Here is an 18,318-nt window from a genome sequence, read left to right on the forward strand (position 1 = left end):
ATGGGGACCAGGAGGACGGGGATCGGGAGGATCGGGGACTGGGGCTGGGGCGGAAATGGGAGACGAGCGGGGACAGGGCAGAAGGAAGGGCGCGGAGGCACTGGGTCCCGCTGAGACGGAGAGGCAGACGGGGCGCCAGAGGACGGTGCCTGCCGAGGCTGCAGGTGCTGCGGGGGCGGGGCCTGACGGGGCGGGGCCTGACGGGGCGGGGCCTCGGGGGCGGGGCCGGCGCCGGCGCGGGCGGGGCGCCGCGCTCCGCTCTGCTCCTGCGAGAGCAGCGGGGCCGCGGAGCTGGAGCCGGAGCCGGAGCTGGATCCCGAGCCGGGGCCGGGGCGGGAGCCGGGGCCGGGGCCGGGCCGGAGCGGGCTCCAACGATATGGGGTCGGCCGACTCCAAGCTGAATTTCCGAAAGGCGGTGATCCAGCTCACCACCAAGACGCAGGTGCGCCGGGACCCCGGCCTCCCCCCACCTGCCGGGCGGGGGCTGGGCAGGGCCGGGGCGGGGGCTGCGCGCACTTGGCCTGCCCTGGGAGCGGGGAGCCAGCCGGGCCGGCGGGGGATCCTGAGGTCCGAGCCCAATCCCCTGGCCTGCACCCGATGCTCCATCCCCTCGCCCGGTCCCCCACCCCCAGCCGCCTCTCCCGGGAACATCCTCTCCCCAGCCGCCGCTGCCACCTTAGGCTGACGTGTGCCTACTCCCCAGCCGGCATCGCCGCTGTCCACCCCCTCCCATCCCCCATCCCCCCGTCCCTCCGGGCTTATATCTCCAGCCTCTCCCCGCCTCCTCCCACCCATCCTCCTCCCTGCGCCCCTCCCTGCCCCTCGGTGCCCGCGGGTCCCGGACCCACAGCCGGCTGACTCAATGCAAACAAAGCCGGCCGGCGTCCGCCCTGGCCGGGGAAACAGCTGGTGCGCGGCGGCGGCAGCCTCGCTGGGCCCAGGTCCATGCCCGAGGCAGGAGAGGCCCACAGCCTGGCCAGAGGACTGGGTCCCAGGCCAGGGAGCCCCGTGTCCCAGCTGGGACCAGTCCTGAGGGGCCTTCTCCTCTGAGGCCCAGCTGTGGGGACGGTTGTGCTTGTGGTACCCGCTGTTTGGGGCTGAGAGGCCTGCCCATTGCCCTTGACCGGCCGGTGTGGGGCCTGGGGGTGTCTTGCAGCTTTAGTCTGTGCCCCCCAAGTCCACAAATGGCACAGAGGCCCCCTCCTTCCCCCTCTGCCCCCTAAGCAGGTCCTGGCCCAGCAAAGTGCTTCCTTGCCCACCCCTTCTCTCCTCATCCCTTGAACCAAGTCCTTCTGGCTGCAGAGACGCCGGCCCTGACTCCCCAGATCCCCCCACTTTCAAGGGAGTCAGGACCTGCTGCTTGCTATCTGGGGCTTTCCTCTCCCCCCAACCCCACCCCACCCACCCACTGCTCCTCAGCGCTCCGCTCTCTCTTGCTCTTGGCGGTAAGGGTGGGATGGAGGGAGCCACAGCTCCGGAGGCCAGAGCACAGGTCCCCCCTGTCCGTCCCCGTGAGGGGAAGGCCAGGTGCTGGCGGTGCCAGGGCTCCGGAGAGGCCGGCCGGCTGCGGGCTGTGCCCAGGAACCAGACCTTCTCCCCACCGCTTCCCCGGGCTCCTGGGCTATCCGGCCCTTGGCTCTCTCGCAGTGGGGCTCCTGGGGCTGTGGGTGGCAGGGCGCCTGCCCCTCAAGGTGGGGCCGCAGAGAGAAGAGGAAGGCCGGCTCCAGTGTTTACCTACCGGCCGGGAAACAGCTTGTTGGAGGAGTGAACTCTGGGCTGTTGGCTCAGCTGCTGGGGTCCAGGGCTGGCCCAGCAGGACTAGCTCAGCCAGGTCCCAAGGGATCTGGATGGACTACATTCCTACCTGCTTCACCCTCCACCCCCACCCCCCAAACACTGATGGAGCTCACAGGAGGCATTGCTGTCCCCTTTCCCAGCTGAGGAGAGGGCGCTGACTTGGGACAGGACTGAAGCCAGAGGCCAGCCTGGGTCTCGCTCTGGGGAGCACGGGGGCCCTGCAGGTGGGAGGGCCTGGGCCGCCTGGAGGGAGCGACCCTCGGGGTCTGACACCTCAGGTCCTGGGTGGTGACCTGGCTTGGGCGGCTCGGGAGTGAGGCCAGCTCCCAGGCAGTCATCCCAGACCGTGCCCCTCCGTGTCTCCAAGGAGATTCAGGCGGTTGTCCGCGGGGCACCCTCCGCTCCGGGCTCCCCGGCGCGGTGCTGCGAACACAGCTCTGCTGTGGGCAGTGACAAGCTGGCCCGGCGTCTGTCCCACCGCCCAGCCTTCCTGTGCTGCTTCCTGCTTCCTTCCCGCCCGGCCCCGGCCCGGCCTGGCTCTGAGGGCCGGGAGCTTTGGCTGGGCTCCCTATGTCGTCCCAGTTTGGGGGGAGGGGGCTGGAGAGGGACATTCCTGGACCTGGACCCTCTCCTCCATCCCACATGTGCTGAAGTTCTCTGCTGTTGGGCAGATGGGATCTGGAAGGTCCATGTTTACATGTGTGTGCGTGTATGTGCGTGGGCATGCCACGGTGACTCAGTCTTCCAGGACAGGTCGCCCTTTGCAGGCTGGTCCTTCCCTCCTCCCCCCTGAGAAAGGTTTCCAAAGATGCGGCTGGGTCCTCCAGAAGGGGGGGTTCTGGCCCGAGCAGGTCCTGGCAGAGCCGGGGCGAGCACAGCTGGTTCCCCACCAGGTAGCTCAGTCCTGTGCCCTGGTGGTGGGGCCTGCCCGGCTGCTTCTTTCCAAAGAAACTGGCTTGGACTTCGGAGCGTTCTGGGGTTGGGTGGAGCCCAGCTGGGGAAACTGAGGCAGGAGCTAAGCCATGTCCCGCCCCTTAGAAGCCTAAGGGGCCCCAGTGGCCCTGGCCGACACCTATAGCATCAGGCTAGCCTGTGGTCAGGCAATGGTTGCCGAATTGAAGTGTCCAAGCCACGGTGGGATGGTGGGATTGGTTAAGGATGGGAAAGGTGAAAGTCACCACTCTTGAAGTTCAAGGCCAGCTCCCAGCTGGGACTCTCCTCTGTTTCAGGGCTGGCCTATCCTGGGGACACTTGCTTGATGAACTAGGTCAGAGGCCAAGTCTACTTGGTGTTGAGATGAGTTTCTGCCCCTTTAAGGGGGGTAGTGGTTACCTGGGAGGTGGGGAAGGTGTAGAGATGAGGGCTTCCCATCGGTGCTCCCAGACTGGGGAGGGAGGGCTCTTCATGTTTCTGGGATGTCCTTTCCCGCCCCCACCCTGGCCAGGCACACTGGGGTGTGGGACCCCGGGGACCCCAGTGAGTGTCAGAGGGCTGTCAGCAAACCCCAGCCCCAGGGCCCCTCCTTTGGCCTCTGGCGCCCCCTCCCACTCCTCTCCTCCCACTAACTGGCTCTACTAGTTCTGGGACTGAGCAGGCCTTGGTGCCAGGCCTCCAGAGGGCCAAGGCCACACGCTGCCCTGTAGCTCGTGGGGGGTGTTGTTTGGGGGGTGGCCTGGGCACACCTGCACCTTGGTGAGGCTTGGGACCCCAGCCCTAACTCTGGCCAGTCCCCTGGCCTCAGCCCTGCCTCGTGAGGGGCCGAAGGGATCTCGAGGAGTACTGCTAGCCATTAGCTGGACAAATATCGCCTGGGCATCTGCCATCGCCTCAGCCGCAGGACAGGGAGGAAGGGCTGTGGACTGAAGGGGCTCAGACTGGGAGAGCCAGGGGCCATGGGGAGCCGGTCAGGAGGGCGATTCTAGGTGGGAGCCAGCCCATCTGTCCAGAGCTCTGGAGACTTCTTGCAAGAAGTGTCTTCAGAGAACACTATTATTATTATTATTATTATTATTATTATTATTATTATTATTATTATTTAAACGAATTTCAGAGCTCTTTATTATTATTTTCTTTTTAATCCTCACTCGAAGATACTCTTCCATTGATTTTTAGAGAGAGTGGAAGAGAGAGGGAAGGACAGAGAAATATCGATGTGAGAGAAACACATCCAATCAGTTGCCTCTTGCATGTCCCCCAACCAGGGCCCAGGCCTGGGAGGCGCCTGCAGCCTAGGTACATGCCCTTGACCAGAATGGAACCCAGGGCCCTTCAGTCTGCAGGCTGACGCTCTATCCACTGAGCCAAACCAGCTAGGGCCAGAATTATGATTATATTTTTATTGATTGATTAAGGTATTACATATGCATCCTTATCCCCCTATTGTCCCCCCCTCCCAACCCCGCTCATGCCCGCACCCCCCTGGTGTCTGTGTCCATTGGTTGTGCTTATGTGCACGCACACAAGGCCTTCGGTTGATCTGTGCCTTCACTTTTGAAAGCACTCCCTGTTGTTGGTTATTTAGATTGAGCCCAACTTGTTACCGTTGTTACCATACTTCCGTTGGCATCCTCATACGTGCATAACTGTTTCCTTGGGAAATATTTCCAGAAATTACCATTCACAGGGATTGCCTGTGTAATTCAAAAGACATACGGTACGTGTGTTTAAGGCACGCTGTCTCCATGGGGCTGGTGGGACTTGGGGATGTGTCAGGAGGGGTGGGCATGCTGGAAGACGGGGCAGTCTGAGCAAAGGCTGGGAGAAAAGACGGCCTGGCTGTGCTGTAGGGACAGCAGATACAGGTGTGTGTGCATGCACGTGTGTGTGCTCACGTGTGTATGCAGGCGTGCAGCGTGCAGGTGTGTTAGGTAAGGTCTGGGCTGACTGGCTGGCTGAGGTCTGGGCTCAGCCCTGCAGGCAGGGGCGTGGGAGAAGGGCTCCGGAGAGGTGGATGGCCACACAGTCCCTCAATGCCCAGCGGACCCTGGCCATCTGTGCCACGTGTCCCCAGCCTGTCTGTGTGGCCGGGACCCATGGTGACCACAGGGGAGGCTCTGGGCACCAGCAGGGGTGGAGAAGGGGGCCATGGCTGACCTCCTGGGGGTCGGTTTCCTTGGCTACATGCTGGGCACACTGTGGGCTCTTTGGCGAGGGATTGTGCAGCTCTGGACACTCGCGCCCCCCCCCCCCCCAGCCCGTGGAAGCCACCGATGACGCCTTCTGGGACCAGTTCTGGGCGGACACGGCCACCTCGGTGCAGGACGTCTTCGCGCTGGTGCCGGCAGCGGAGATCCGGGCCGTGCGGGAGGAGTCGCCCTCCAACCTGGCCACTCTGTGCTACAAGGTGAGGGGCCTGGCCCCCGGCCGCCCCGCTGGGACCCTGACGCTGGCCCGCCCTGCGGTCCGAGGGGCGTGGCGGGCCCTGGGTCTGGGGCCGCGGTCACGGGGAGTGACCTGGGCCGGACCCTTCTGAGCACTTCCCGTGGGTCAGCTCAGTGAGCTCGCCCCGGGCGCTGCCACTGTGAGGGTCACCATGTTACAGAGAGGGAAACTGAGGCTCAGAGGGGCAGTCGCTTACCAAGATCGCAGCCAATGTCCCGTCCGCCTGGGCTGGCTGAGCCTGGCTAGAGGGTGGCCCTGTGGGTGCCCATCCTGAGCCACGAGCAGGACCCCGCTGCCCCCCCTCCAGCGTGCCCCCCGCCCCCCGCAGGCCGTGGAGAAGCTGGTGCAGGGAGCCGAGAGCGGCTGCCATTCGGAGAAGGAGAAGCAGATCGTCCTGAACTGCAGCCGCCTGCTCACCCGCGTGCTGCCCTACATCTTCGAGGACCCGGACTGGAGGGGCTTCTTCTGGTCCACGGTGCCCGGCGCCGGGCGCGGCGAGGTCTGTGCCCGGGGGGCTGGGCCGGCGGGGCGGGGCGGGCACGGAGTTGTGAAAGGGCAGGAACCGGTCCAGGGCGGGAACCAGGCCGGCCGCACGCCTCCAGACATCCTCGGGCTTTGGGGAGTGCGGGGCAGGGAGAGCGGGGCTCCGCTCCCACCGTCTCTGCCCATCCAGCTGGGCGCAGCTGGGCACAGGGCAGCTGGGCCTCTCCCTGTGTCTCCCTCCCCCCTCTGCCTGGGTTAGCTCCAGGCACCTGGCTGGGGGTGGGGGCGGCCCAGTGGTTCCCTGCAGGGCTGAGGGGACCCAGAGTCTCGGGCACATGCATGGCCCGGCCCTTCCCGGCAGCGGGAGGTTCCCTCACTGCTCCCTGTCCGCTCTGGGCCAGACCCCGTCCCCCTCCCTTACCCCAAACCCTGGGGCCGCCTTCCCTGGCCGGCCACTGAGGGGCCTGGGCGCTGTGTCCGGAGCAGGGGGAAGACAATGATGAGAATGCCCGGCCCCTGGCCGAGTCCCTGCTCCTGGCCATCGCCGACCTGCTCTTCTGCCCGGAGTTCACCGTGCAGAGCCACCGCAGGAGCACCGTGGTGAGCGCGGCGGCGGGCCCCGGCTCCGGATTGGCTGAGTGACGCTCCAGGCGCATGTTCGGGGACAGGGCTGCCTGGTCCCGGGGAGGGGGCGGAGGCTGGCACAGCTGGCGTGGAGCCACCTGGTGCCCGGCCATGCCCCCTGCATCCGGGAGGCTGGGCACAGGCTCCCATTGTCTTTGCCTGGGCGGTGGGTGAGGGGTGGAGCTTGGGCACAGGAGGCCTGGCCCTTTCGCTCTCCGTCAGCCCCGTGGACTTGACCTTGAGTGCTTCCTGCCCCCCGTTCCCGCCCACCACCAGATACCCAATCCCATTCTCCTCCTTCCCCCGATCTCTCTTTCTGCGTCTCACACTGGGCGGAGCAAGGGAAAGAGCCAGACTGGAGGGCATGAGAGCATGGTCTCTTCCCTGTGCGTCAGCGCCGGGGGCGTGTGAGAGCCTGAGTTTGGGGTGACAGGAGGGACGGGGGGCCTAGATCGGCCCTCCCCAGCCCCATCGCTCCTGACCTGTCCCCAGGACCTGGCGGAGGACATGCACTCCCTGGACAGCTGTGAATACATCTGGGAGGCGGGCGTGGGCTTCGCGCACTCGCCCCAGCCCAACTACATCCACGACATCAACCGGTGAGCTTTCGTGGGCCCCGAGCACGTGGCCGCCGGGCCCCAGGCCGCGGCTTCCGGAGGGGGCAGCCCTGGCCTTGCCGAGGGACGCTGCCCCTCCTGGCCCAGCGCAGCCTCACAGGGAGAAAGGGACCTGAGCTAGGCTGGGCATGTGGACATGCCTCCTGGGGAGCCCTGGGACCCTCAGGGACTGCACACACACACACATACACCCCCCCCCCCCCCAAGGACGGAGCTGCTGAAGCTGCTGCTGACCTGCTTCTCTGAGGCCATGTACCTGCCTCCGGCTCCGGACAGCGACGGCACCAACCCGTGGGTGCAGTTCTTCTGTTCCACAGAGAACAGGTGAGCCCCCACCCCCCATCCCCTCCGCCTTCCTTTCCCTTCTCCTCCTCCTCGCTCCAGGCCGCAGAGCTGAGGCGCTGAGGCCACGCGGCAGCCCTGGGAGCCTTATTTGGCGGGAGGTGCTGCCCCCTGGTGGTGATGACCTGTAACGTAATAGCCACACCTGCCAGTGCCGTCCAATGTCCACTGGGGTCCCTGGGTGCCAGGAGCCTGGATCCTCCATCTGGTAGAAATAGAATGCGGGCCGCACATGTGATTTTAAATATTTCTACTAGCAACATTGAAAAGTAAAAACGAAACGGGTGACGTTAGTGCTAATAATATGTCTGATTGAACCACCACCTAGCCAAAAGAATAGCATGTGACATGCCATCACCATACACAGCTATTGGGATGTGGGACATGCCTCCTCATGCTGAGTGTTCAGGATCAGGCGTGTAGTTCACACAGCTCCTCCCACTTCGTACCAGCCGCATGTCAAGCTCCTAGGCCCGTGTGTGTCTCTTCTACAAAATACCACGGCCTGGGCGAGTCTATTGTGAAGAAGTTTAAGTTTAAAAAATTCAGCTCTCAAAAGAAATTTCAATAGTTGTCCTGTCGCTGTTTGGCTCTGTGGACTAATGAGTTTGCTGACCACTGTCCTAGGAGCTACTGCGGCTTGTATTGGGCAGTGCAATTTATTTTTTTGGGCGGGGGGGGGGGGGTCAGTGCAATGTAGACAGTGGTTGGGGGGCATAATGAATATACCCCCAATGTGAAGGATGGGGAAGCCTGGCCAGATTGGGGTGCTTGCTCACGGGTCACGGGGGTTCATGTGAGCACATGAGGTGTCACATGGCGAGACCATTTGGAGCAGATACAGGTCGATGGGCTGTGCAGCTCCTGCTGTGCCCGGGCTGTGCTGGCAGCACCGGAGTTCGAGTCCCCGAGGGTCCTGCCTCATCCCCTCCCTTCCAGACTCTGGTGCCCACGTGGCACACTCCTCCTTCAGATTTTCCTGGTGTCCCGCCCAACCACCCCCGCCCCCAGCAGGGAGCCCTGGGGACCCCTCCCAGCCGCAGCGGAGCCGGCCAGTGTGCCTCCTCAGCAGCCTTATCAGGCAGACGGCACGCCATGCCCTCGTCACCTCGCCGGGTCCGTTTCCTCCTCCGTAAGACGAGGAGCCTGAGCCCTGACATCGCACGGATCTCTGAACGGAGAACCCGGACCTGGGGACTGGGGGACTGAGCATGTGCGCTGCTTCCTGAGGGGGGCTCAGTCCCTCTCAGAGCCTGGGGGAGGGGGCCCCCACAAGCCCGGGGGCCACACCATCACACACTTGCCCCAGCCTGGAGGTGCCCGGCGCCGAGATGAGCCTGCTGGGAACGGTGGTGGGTTGGGTGCTTCTGATGTGTCCATGCGGCTTATTGATCGTGCTGGTGGGGGAGTCCGCATGGGTGGGGCGGGGGTGGCACATCTCTGGACCTTCCTTAGTTTTGCTGTGAACCTCTAAAAACTAGTATTTAAAGAAAAAAAAAAAAAAAAGAATAGGCTTCATGCCGGCCGGCGTGGCCCAGGGGTTGAGCACCGACCTGTGGTATGAACCAGGAGGTCATGGTTCAATCCCGGTCAGGGCACAGGCCCAGGTGGTGGGCTCGAACCCCAGGGGGGCGTGCAGGAGGCAGCCGATCAATGATTCTCTCCCATCATTGATGTTTCTATCGCTCTCTCCCCCTCTCCCTCTCTGAAATAAATAAATAATAATAATAATAATAATAATAATAATAAAACTAGGCTTCACCCTGGCGGGAGGAGTCTGAGGGATGTGGACCTGACTTCCTGCCAGGAGCCCCTCCCTACGGGCAACCCACTCTGGGGAATAAGTTCCTCCTGCCTCGCCCAGCCCGGTGCAGGTCCGGGTCCGAATGCAGGCGAGGACCAAGGCCAGGGCGGGCTCCTGCAGGGAGGGCCGAGCCCCCGCCCAGAGCTGGCGCTGAGGCGCGTGTGGAGGGAGCGGCCGGTGGTGTGGATGGAGGCGGGCTGAGCCTGGGGTCTCCCATCCCCCCGCCCCTCTCCCCGCAGACACGCCCTGCCCCTCTTCACCTCCCTGCTCAACACCGTGTGTGCCTATGACCCCGTGGGCTACGGCATCCCCTACAACCACCTGCTCTTCTCCGACTACCGGGAGCCGCTGGTGGAGGAGGCCGCCCAGGTGCTCATCGTCACCCTGGACCATGACAGCGCCGCCAGCGCCGGCCCCACCGTGGACGGCACCACCACGGGCACCGCCATGGACGACGTCGATGTAAGGACAGGCGGGGGCGGGGCCTCTGGCCAGGGGGCGGGGCCTCTGGCAGAGCTGGGCGAGGGATGCCCAGTGGGCACCTGGCGGTGAGCCGGGGGTGGTCGAGGGGGCACAGCTGCCTAGGCCTGGGGTAGGGGCAGAGGGTGGGGCACCCGCTCACCCCGGCTCCACCCTCAGCAGCCTCCGGGGCCCGAGAACCTGTTTGTGAACTACCTGTCCCGGATCCATCGCGAGGAGGTGAGCCTGGCACTGCTCTTTCTTGCTCGGGGCGAGTCTCCATGCCCACCCCACGGGGTTATGGCCTTGCAGGGGGTGGGGGTGGGGGTGGGGGAGTCCTCACCCCTACCTAAAGGAACCACAATCCCATGGTCTCCGGCCACTGCAGTAAAACAGTGACAATAGGACTGAGGGTTTCAATCTGCAGAAAAGGGCCGACTGGGTGAGGGGACCTGGGAGGGCTTCCAGGAGGAGGTGGCTGTGGTGGCAAGTTTCTCAAAGGTCAAAGGAGGGAGATGTAGTGGCCCTAGAGGCCAGGCAGACCCGAGTTTATGTGTCTGACGTCACCCCAAAGCCCTGCCCTCCGCAGCTGCAGCGGGGGGGGGGGGGGGGGGGGGGGCGTCGCTGGTCCCAGGCCTTGTTGTGAGGACTGAGTGAGGGCATCCCGGCCCGGCGGGTAGCGGGTGCTCCGTGAGCGACCCCCTTGCGGAAGGGAAGGGCCCTCCAGGCCAGCCGTGGCCTCGGCTTCCTGGGGGCTCACCCAGGACAGCTATGGACGCCGTTGGAATCTGGGCCCCTCGGCCTCTCAGTGGGGCCGGGCTCTGGGGGAGGGAGGAGCCGGACCAGACAGGCCCCTGCCCTCCCTCCCAGGACTTCCAGTTCATCCTCAAGGGCATAGCCCGGCTGCTGTCCAACCCCCTGCTGCAGACCTACCTGCCCAACTCCACCAAGAAGATCCAGTTCCACCAGGAGCTGCTGGTCCTCTTCTGGAAGCTCTGCGACTTCAACAAGGTGGGCCGCCGCAGGGGACGTAACAGGCCCTCACCACCAGGGGGCAGCACCTCCCGCCCTGCGGAGCGGCCGCTCAGGCCCGGCAGGGCCAGGGCTGGACACCGGGTCTGGGGAGACTCCCAGCTGCCCCTCCCTCTGACCCTGCCTGCTTGCTCCCTCCTCCCTCCCCCAGAAATTCCTCTTCTTTGTGCTGAAGAGCAGCGACGTGCTGGACATCCTGGTCCCCATCCTCTACTTCCTCAACGACGCCCGAGCGGACCAGTGTGAGGAGGGGCGCGCACGGGCCGGGAGGCGCGCACGGGGGAAGGGGTCCTTGGGGAGGGGTGGTCCGGCCAGTCCGGCACTTCCCAGGAGCTCAGAACCCCCCGCCCCCAGGATGGTCCCTGCCCCTGGGCCCCCCTCCTTCCCTCCCACCCTGTGCGGTGACCCCGCCCACGCCCCTGCGCAGCTCGGGTGGGCCTGATGCACATCGGGGTCTTCATCCTGCTGCTTCTGAGCGGGGAGCGCAACTTCGGGGTGCGGCTCAACAAGCCCTACTCGGTGCGCGTGCCCATGGACATCCCGGTCTTCACGGGCACCCACGCGGACCTGCTCATTGTGGTAAGGGGGCCCCCGGGTGCATGGGGGGGGGGGGTGTCCTCTCGGCTGAGCTTGGAGACAGGGGGACCCCATGGCCGCCCTGTGCTCCCCGCGCAGGTGTTCCACAAGATCATCACCAGCGGGCACCAGCGGCTGCAGCCGCTCTTCGACTGCCTGCTCACCATCGTGGTCAACGGTAGGGGCTCCCCGGAACCCGCCTTCCCCCCCCCCCCCGCTCACCGCCAGGTGGCGCTAGGCCACAGGCGGACTTGCCCGCCGCTCCCCGCTTCAAACCCTGGTCCCGTGGAAGTGCAAGGGCAGCCGCCTGGGTACCAGTCAGTTCTCTAGTGGCCACAGGAGAAGGGAAAGGAAGCAGCAGGTGGCAATAATGTTACAGTAGACGTGACTTAACCCACCACATCCGGAACGCCATCAGCTCCACGTGCAGCCAAGATACTTGACAGCCTTTCACATTCAGGCTTCAACATCTTTTTTCTTCCTTCTTCTTCTTTTTAAAAAAAAATATATTTTATTGATTGATTTATTTATTTATTTTTTTTTTTTTTTACAGAGAGGAAGAGAGAGGGATAGAGGATTAGAAACATCGATGAGAGAGAAACATCGACCAGCTGCCTTCTGCACACCCACTACAGGGATGTGCCTGCAACCAATGTACATGCTCTTGACCGGAATCGAACCTGGGACCTTTCAGTCCACAGACTGACGCTCTACCCACTGAGCCAAACCAGTTTTGGTCAGGCTTCGACATCTTATGTGCGACTGCCATCAGTTAGGGCTACCCATGTTTCTGGGCTTACTAGTCACACGTGGCTCGTGGCTCCTGTGTGGGCCAGTGCGGGTCTGGACCAGCTCAGTCCTGGGTGCCCCGATGTGCCCCACCCACCAGGGAGGGGAGGGGCTCAGGCCAGCTGGAGAGCTGGGCCCAGCACCGCAGCAGTGGTGGGCTGGGGCAGGGGGACTTCAGTGGAGACCATGGTCCCCGGTGGGTGGGGGGTATAGGGCCTCTGGCTCCTCCGTGAGCTCGGGGGCCTTCCCTAATTGTTCACTCACTGGCTCCATCTGCAAACCTTAGCCGGGCACTGGCTGGTGGGGCCAGCCGGGAGAATGCAGCTGTGAGCCAGCCAGCCACCGTCCCTGCCCCGGCTGGTGCAGGAGGACCTGAGACAAGGAGACAGGTCCATCATGTGACTGTCAATCACAGTCATGTGATTCAAACACTCCCAGGCTATGCCACAAACACATGTTTAATTCTGTGGAGAATATCACTTTGGTGTGCTAGCAAGACCTAGCGATCCTGAGCTTGTATTCCTGTCCGGTCATTTTATAGCTGCGGGCCTCAGGGCAAGTCTGTGTGCCGCTCTGAGCCTCAGTGTGCTCACCTGTAAAACGGGGATGGTTCTGTCGTGTCCCACCTCCCGCTCCGGGGTGTGGGGAGCCGTGGGCGGGATGGTGAACAGGACAGCTGTCCGCACAGCGGAGGGACAAGGGTGGAACGAAACTGCTCCCAGGTGGCTTGGCCTTGGGGGTTCTCTTCCTGGGTTTTCAGGGACTTTGCAGGCCGTGGGTGGGGGTGGGGAGGGGAAGGGAGGGCTGGGGAGCAGGAGCCTCTTGTCCTGCTCCGGCCCAGGCCGTGCCCGGTGGCTGGGGGCCCGGGGTAAGCCGCGCCCCTCCCGCAGTGTCCCCCTACCTCAAGAGCCTGTCCATGGTGGCGGCCAACAAGCTGCTGCACCTGCTGGAGGCCTTCTCCACCACCTGGTTCCTCTTCTCGGCCGCCCAGAACCACCACCTGGTCTTCTTCCTGCTGGAGGTCTTCAACAACATCATCCAGTACCAGTTCGATGGTGAGGCCTGCCCGGCCCCGCCCTGCCCCCTCCCCTCCCCACCCCGCCGGGCCTGGGGGGGGGCAGGAGGTGGGGGGCCCTGTGGGTGAGGATACTGTCCTGTCTAAGGTAAGGTGACCGGACATCCTGCTTTTGGCAGGACAGCCCCAATTTCTAACAATTTGTCGCGGGACAAATTGTTAGAAATCGGGACGTCTGATCACCACTAGGGGTGTCGAACTCAATCAGAGAAGGGGCCAAAATCTAAAATCCAGCCTAAATTGCGGGCCGAATGGTTTACTGAACAGTCATAAACTGACAATGTCATAAACTGACAGCGGAGTGCAGTGATGACAGCGCGGTGCGGGCCACATTGCAAGGCCTGGCGGGCTGGATTTGGCCCGCGGGCCTTGTGTTTGACACATGTGCTCTAAGGGGTAGCAGTCTTCTGCCCCCCGCGTTGTCCAAAGGGTATTTATTGAGCACCTGCTGTGTGCCAAGCCCCGTGCCCGGTGTGGGGGATAGGGGTGGAGAACGGAGCAGATTTCTCCCCGCCCGGGGGCGTGCACAGCTGGGATGGAAGTGGAGGTGGAGGCGGGGAGGCGGCCTTAGGCAGAGGGCACGTGGTCAGATCGTCTTAGTCTGGGGAGGGGCGTTCTGACGGGCACGGCCTGGATGGGGGTCACAGATGCCGGCCGCCTGGTGTCGGTCAGGGCCCGGGCACTCGGCTGTGGACGCACGGCCCCTCTGAGCCTCGGCTTCCCCTGCTGAGACGGCGCTCCTGCCCCGCAGGCAACTCCAACCTGGTGTACGCCATCATCCGGAAGCGCAGCGTCTTCCACCAGCTGGCCAACCTGCCCTCCGACCCGCCTGCCATCCACAAGGCCCTGCAGCGGCGCCGCAAGGCGCCCGAGCCCCTGTCCCGCTCCGGCTCCCAGGAGGGCGCCTCCATGGAGGGCTCCCGGCCCGCCGCCCCCGCAGAGCCCGGCACCCTCAAGACCAGCCTGGTGGCCACCCCAGGTCCGGCGCTGGCGGGGGCAGAGGGTGTGCACCCCGGCGTGGGTGGGGGCTGGTCAGGGTCTTGGGGGGGAGACTGAGTAGAAGGGGATGGCAGCTGAGGCGGGCGCAGAGACACGGGAGCCCAGAGGGAGAGCTTCGTGGGGCACCAGCTGAGAGGGGTGCGCTCGGGGGTGGGGCATTGAGGGATCAGGCACAGTGGCTGGCGGGGGCGGGGCCCGGGGGAGACGTTGCCAGGAGGGCACTGGGCAGGTCCTCATGCCTACCTGCCCTCCCCCCCAGGCATTGACAAGCTGACGGAGAAGTCCCAGGTGTCCGAGGATGGCACCCTGCGGTCCCTGGAGCCTGCGCCCCCCCAGAGCCCCGCGGACGGCAGCCCGGCTGAGGAGGTGGGTGAGGTGTGGGCCCGGCCTGACCGCCTGGGTCACCCAGCAGAGGGCGGCACCTGCGGAGTCTCTGTGGAGGGGTTCCCAGACCCTCCCTTTTATTGGTCCTGGGCTTAGCCCGTGGCCTTCCGACGCCTCATCCATCAGCCTTATCGGAGGCCGGGCCGGCCTTTACCCCAAACCTGTCACGGACTGGGCTGGGCTGGGTCGGGCAGGGCCTGGGGCCCAGGGCCCGGGGCAAAGGGTGCGGGCGGGGCTGGCCCTCATGGGGAGTGAGCCCCCCGGCTCCCGGGCCAGGGGAGACCTCGCTGCCCTCCTGGGTTCCAGGCTGTGGGATGGCTGCCCTCTGCCCTCACCCTGTACCCATGCCCCACCCTCACCCCTCCCCCTCCCTGGGACCAGGAGCCCAGCCCAACATGGCGGGAGCAGCGGCGGCCGTCCAGCGCGTCAGCCAGTGGCCAGTGGAGCCCCACGCCGGAGTGGGTGAGGGTTTGGGCAGGGGCACCCCCGTGGGGGCCGGGCCAGGGGCCCTGGGTGGAGCATCAGCTCAGGAAAGCCTCGGTGGGAGCCGGACCCGGGACCAGTCCTCCTGGCCGGCGACCTTGGCCTCCCTCTGACCCGGGTGGAGCTCCAGGCGCCCCCGGCACTGACTTTCCTAATGAATCACCCTCCCGCCCTCCTCCCCTGGACGCCCATCCCTGTGTGCCCCGAGGCCGCCCTCCTGGTGCCTGCATGGCGGGGTCAGCACCCCTGTGAGGGCCCGAGGGGACCGGGACTGGCGTATGGGGCGTCTCACTGCCAGGCCACGGCGGACCACGGAGAACGGTCACCGCTCAGGGGCGCGGCCTGTCCAGGCCTCGCTGAGCGATCTGGGACACTCTGGCCTTGGGGAGCCTGCAGTTCTGGGTCAGGGTCAGGGTCAGGGTCAGGCTTTCCCAGCGCCAGGCGCCCCGTCCCTCCCCCAGGTCCTCTCCTGGAAGGCCAAGCTGCCGCTGCAGACCATCATGCGGCTGCTCCAGGTGCTGGTGCCCCAGGTGGAGAAGATCTGCATCGACAAGTGAGGCCTGGGGGGAGGGTGGGGCGGGGGGACAGGTGGGCTCTGGGGAGGGCCGGTCCAGGCTCGGGTGGGGGTATGATGGGGGCATGGGCCTTGGGGCCCAGGGTGAGCCCCATGCTCCCCTTGGCCTGCATGGGGGGCTTCCAGTGAGTGTGCTGAGGACACCCCACCCGCAGGGGCCTGACGGACGAGTCGGAGATCCTGCGCTTCCTGCAGCACGGCACCCTGGTGGGGCTGCTGCCCGTGCCCCACCCCATCCTCATCCGGAAGTACCAGGCCAGCTCGGGCACCGCCATGTGGTTCCGCACCTACATGTGGGGCGTCGTCTACCTGAGGTGGGCCGGGGGGGGTGGGACATTGGGGTGGGGATTGGGGTGGGACATTGGGGTGGGCATTGGAGTGGGGATTGGGGTGGGACATTGGGGTGGGCATTGGAGTGGGGATTGGGGTGGGACATTGGGGTGGGGATTGGGGTGGGACATTGGGGTGGGGATTGGGGTGGGACATTGGGGTGGGGATTGGGGTGGACATTGGGGTGGGGGTGGGGTGGGGGTTGGGACATTGGGGTGGGGGTTGGGACATTGGGGTGGGGATTGAGGTGGACATTGGGGTGGGGGTGGGGTGGACATTGGGGTGGGGATTGGGGTGGGGGTTGGGACATTGGGGTGGGGGTGGGGTGGGACATTGGGGTGGGGATTGAGGTGGACATTGGGGTGGGACATTGGGGTGGGACATTGGAGTGGGGATTGGGGTGGGGTTGAGATGGGGATTGGGGTGGGATATTGGGATGGGGGTTGGGGTGGGACATTGGGATGGGCATTGGGATGGGGGTTGGGGTGGGACATTGGGGTGGGACATTGGGATGGGGGTTGGGGTGGGACATTGGGATGGGACATTGGGGTGCGCATTGGGATGGGGTTTGGGGTAGGCATTGGGGTGGGGATTGGGATGGCCATGGGGGTGGGGATTGGGGAGAGGGTTGGGGTGGGACATTGGAGTGGGGGTTTGGGTGGGACATTGGGGTGGGGGTTTGGGTGGGACATTAGGGTGGACATTGGGGTGGGGGTTGGGACATTGGGGTGGGGATTGAGGTGGACATTGGGGTGGGGGGTGGGGTGGGACATTGGGGTGGGGGGTGGGGTGGGACATTGGGGTGGACATTGGGGTGGGACATTGGGGTGGGCACTAGGCCGGGAGGGGTCTGGGCGGTGTCACTGCCCAGCATCTCCTGGTCTTTTCGGCCCGGTGACAGCCCACTCCCTCCGCAGGAATGTGGACCCGCCCGTCTGGTATGACACGGACGTGAAGCTGTTTGAGATCCAGCGGGTGTGAGGATGGAAACCTGCAGGGCCAGGGGCCAGGAGCAGGTGGGGGACCCTGGTCCCCCCTCATCCCCCCACACCCCGACCCACCGACCGTTCTGAGCTTTAACGTGTTGTGACCAGGGCTGGGGGCTGGCAGAGACCGAGCCGGGTGGCAGCTCCCGGAGGCCGAGGATCGGCTCCGACCTTCCCGAACTCCCCCACCCCCTCGGGAGCACCCCGTCTCCCTGGCCAGAGCCCCACCCCCCTGGACTCCCCCTCAGACCTGTTTCCATGCGAACCGGCGCCCGCCCAGCTCCGGCGGCCCCTGTGCCCTCGGCGCGGCCTGAGGGAGCTGTGGGCTGTTCCCTGGGGCACCTGGGCGCGAGGGAGCCGAGCCTCCCACTGAAGCCACCTCTGAGCCCGGCTCGCTGCCGGGGCCTGGTGGGGAGGGTTTGGCCAGGGGGCTGGAGGAGGCTGGGGGAACCCCAGCATTTCAGGGGTTTGGCGTGGGGTGTCGAGGGTAACCTGCTCTCTTCTTCCTGGTCAGTGGATACAGCCTGGCTCCCTTTTATACCCAGTAATGGGGGCAAAGGGAAGGAGGAGGGGGCAGCCATCAGTCCTCCCCACCCCCACCCACTGCCTGGGGGCCCTGTGGGGGGCAGGACGCCACCCCTCCACCCTCCCCTCTTCCTCCCAGCTCCGGGCTCCGGCCCCCTCGCCCCCTGTGTCAGTACAATCTGCTGTGTACAATCGGATTTACACTTTTCACAATAAACCCCTGTCCCCGGCCTGGCTCTCTGCGCTCGGAGGGAGCTGGGGCTTCTGCCTCCCAGAGTGAATCCCCGTGTTGGTCATTTTCTTGGGGTGAGGGGGGGCATTGGGGCCCTGGGCTGTGGCCACAGAGGAAGAGCCCACAGGAGGGGGGGGGCCTACCTTCCAGCTGAGGCGCGACCCCCCTAGGCTCTGCTGGCCCCAGGCGGCCGCTTAAAGGGGTGGGTGTCCCGGGCCTTGGCTTGTGCTGCCAGTGCCCAGTGCCCCGGGGAGGGGCCCGGGCCGCCCTCCCGGGGCCTCGCCCGCCTCACCCTGGGCGGCCCGGTGTTTGCACTGGGCTCAGGGAGATGGATGGGCTGCCATCTCCGCCCTTGCTTCCTGATGGCTCAGAGGACCGCAGGCCTGGGGACCCGCAGCCGCGGCACGGCCCTGTGGGAGCCAGCTCCGGAAGTCACCTGGGCCCGGAGTCCGAGAGGGTGTGCGTACAGGGGTGTGTGTGTGTGTGTGTGTGTGAGAGAGAGAGAGCACTGGCCCCTCTCTCTCCACCTCCTCCCATGATCAGACAAGGCCTGGTTTCGACCTCTGCCGACCCCGAAACAGGACCGTCCCAGCCCCACAGCCACAGCCCACAGCCCACAGCTCTGCCCCGGACGGTCCCCCCCTCACCCCCCCGTCCCCGAGGGCAGCCTGTCCCTGGGAACAAACGCCACGCAGCAGCCCGAACGCAATCAATCAAACAAGCACAGTGAACGCAATCAATCAAACAAGCACAGTGAACGCAATCAATCAAACAAGCAGGGTTTATGGCAGCGGGAGAGGGCTGTTGAGCCCTGCCTGGCAGCTAA

The 18,318-nt window shown here is 65.0% G+C and overlaps 1 protein-coding gene across 2 annotated transcripts; it reads left to right on the forward strand.

The window, feature by feature from the left end:
• Nucleotides 1-246: 246 nt before the first annotated feature.
• Nucleotides 247-17,541, forward strand: HID1 (HID1 domain containing). Of its 2 annotated transcripts, none has more exons than XM_084863682.1 (19): nucleotides 247-442; nucleotides 4,991-5,140; nucleotides 5,507-5,677; nucleotides 6,148-6,261; nucleotides 6,778-6,884; nucleotides 7,110-7,226; nucleotides 9,288-9,510; nucleotides 9,688-9,747; nucleotides 10,378-10,518; nucleotides 10,691-10,781; nucleotides 10,967-11,118; nucleotides 11,215-11,293; nucleotides 12,795-12,959; nucleotides 13,731-13,958; nucleotides 14,238-14,344; nucleotides 14,744-14,824; nucleotides 15,307-15,398; nucleotides 15,575-15,733; nucleotides 16,667-17,541. In XM_084863682.1, the coding sequence occupies exons 1-19, from the start codon at nucleotides 377-379 to the stop codon at nucleotides 16,728-16,730; spliced, it is 2,367 nt and encodes a 788-aa protein (XP_084719808.1). In that variant the 5' UTR covers nucleotides 247-376; the 3' UTR covers nucleotides 16,731-17,541. The 2 variants fall into 2 exon arrangements, with proteins under 2 accessions (XP_084719808.1, XP_084719807.1); XM_084863681.1 differs by having other exon boundaries at nucleotides 252-442; nucleotides 9,691-9,747.
• Nucleotides 17,542-18,318: the final 777 nt, after the last annotated feature.

The sequence above is a fragment of the Pipistrellus hanaki genome, assembly GCF_964339955.1.
Source record: "Pipistrellus hanaki genome assembly, chromosome: 16".
Taxonomy (NCBI): Eukaryota; Metazoa; Chordata; class Mammalia; order Chiroptera; family Vespertilionidae; genus Pipistrellus; species Pipistrellus hanaki.